The sequence below is a fragment of the Mustelus asterias genome, chromosome 4, assembly GCF_964213995.1.
Source record: "Mustelus asterias chromosome 4, sMusAst1.hap1.1, whole genome shotgun sequence".
NCBI lineage: Eukaryota > Metazoa > Chordata > Chondrichthyes > Carcharhiniformes > Triakidae > Mustelus > Mustelus asterias.
In genome coordinates, this window is record NC_135804.1 from 124,371,320 (window position 1) to 124,373,174 (window position 1,855).

The 1,855-nt window shown below is 54.9% G+C and overlaps 1 protein-coding gene across 1 annotated transcript in view; it reads left to right on the forward strand.

Moving 5' to 3' along the window:
• The first annotated feature begins 489 nt into the window (after positions 1-489).
• The window catches only part of LOC144492970 (fatty-acid amide hydrolase 2-like), a 37,528-nt gene continuing 36,162 nt past the window's right edge, over positions 490-1,855 (forward strand). The window contains exon 1 of the mRNA XM_078211697.1: positions 490-896. Within this exon, the coding sequence (XP_078067823.1) occupies positions 711-896 (186 nt within the window). The 5' untranslated portion in view covers positions 490-710. The remainder of the gene's footprint in view (positions 897-1,855) is intronic.

The following is a 1,855-nucleotide window of genomic DNA, read 5'->3' on the forward strand; positions in this document are numbered from 1 at the left end:
ATTATTTTGTAGACCTCTATCAGGTCTCCCCTCAACTTCCATCTTTCCAGTGAAAACAATCCTAATTTATTCAACCTCTCCTCATCACCAAAGCCCTCAAGACCAGGCAACATCCTGGTGAACCCTCTTTGCACTTTTTCCAAAGCTTCCATGTCCTTCTGGTAGTGTGGCGACCAGAACTGCACGCAATTTTTAAATTTTTTTTATACTTTTCCAATTCAATCAAATCAAATCCAATTCAGAGTCTCAACAAGTTGAGACATTTCAGATCCAGGCTGACAAGACAGGGCAAGCGACCAAACCACCCTGTCCTGGGCCTGATCTACATGAGTCAAGCTGATTGGAGAAGGGGGAGGCTCCCACCCCCACCCCCACCCCCACCCGGGCCCATCCGCATCCCAGCCAAAAGCACGCAATACTCCAAATGTGGCCAACCAAGGTTTCATAAAGCTGCAACATGCAACGGAGGGAGGGGGGGATAGGGGGGGTAGGAAGGGTAGGGTGGGGAGGACGGGAGGAGAGGGTGGGGGATGGAGAGGGAGAGGGAGAGAGGAATACGGAAGGAGGGGATTAGGGAGGAGGGGCCTTTAAAGGAAAAGATTGTGTGATGAAAGCACGCGCCCCGCCCCTCGGGTGTCCGTTGGCTTCCGCGCATCGCCCTTTGGCCGTTGCTGGATTGTTGTTTGAAGCTGAGTGTTCTGTCGCGAGCCATGTCCCGGTCGCTGCTCGAGCGCAGCCTGGCATTGCTGCTGCGCACCGCCTCCCGCCTCCTGATCGCCCTCCTCTCGCTCGTGCAGTCTTTTGGCCCCCGGAATGTGCGGCCGGTGCCGCCGGCGGTTCGGCCCCTTCTGCTGCTGTCCGGGGTGGAGTTAGCCCGCAGGATCCGGCAAAGACAGGTACCGGGGGCGGGGGCGGCGGCAGGCTGGGCTGGGCTGGGCTGGGGCGGTGGGCTGGGCTGGGCTGGGGCGGTGGGCTGGGCTGGGCTGGGGCGGTGGGCTGGGCTGGGGCGGTGGGCTGGGCTGGGCTGGGCTGGGGCGGTGGGCTGGGCTGGGCTGGGCTGGGGCGGTGGGCTGGGCTGGGCTGGGGCGGTGGGCTGGGCTGGGGGCGGCAGGCTGGGCTGGGCTGGGCTGGGGGGGCGGCGGCAGGCTGGGCTGGGCTGGGCTGATGGGGACTGGATTTCCCGAAACGCGGAAATGAGCATTCTGATGGAAAAATAGTCGCATCATCATTAAAATACACACTTATTCACCAGTAACTTCCAATTTGTCACGGGTTCATTAGAGGGTTTGTAGTATTTGGATCATTGGTTCGTTACAACATAGAGGAGGCCATTCGGCCCATTGTGTCCGTGCCAGCTTTCTGAAGGAGCCATTTATAGGAACATAGGACTTGGGAGTAGAGGTAGACCATTCGGTCTTTTGAGCCTGCTGAGCTATTCAATAAGATCATGGCTGATCTGATTGTGTCTCATCTCCAACTTGCATCTGCACCTCAGTGATCCAACCATTGACTCCCTTGTGTATCAAAAATCTAATTCTGCCTTGATTGACCTCAATGACCCAGTCTCTGCTGCTGACTGGGGAAGAGAATTCACCTGGTGCCATTGCCTTGTGATTTTCCTTAACAGCACTGCACGTTTGATTTGATTTATTGTCACATGTATTAACATACAGTGAAAAGTATTGTTTCTTGCGTGCTATACAGCCAAAATATACCATTCATAGAGAAGGAAACAAGAGAGTGCAGAATGTAGTGTTACAGTCATAACTAGGGTGTAGAGAAAGATCAACTGAATGCAAGGTAAGTCCATTCAAAATTCTGATGGCAGCAGGGGAGAAGCTGCTCTTGAGCCAGT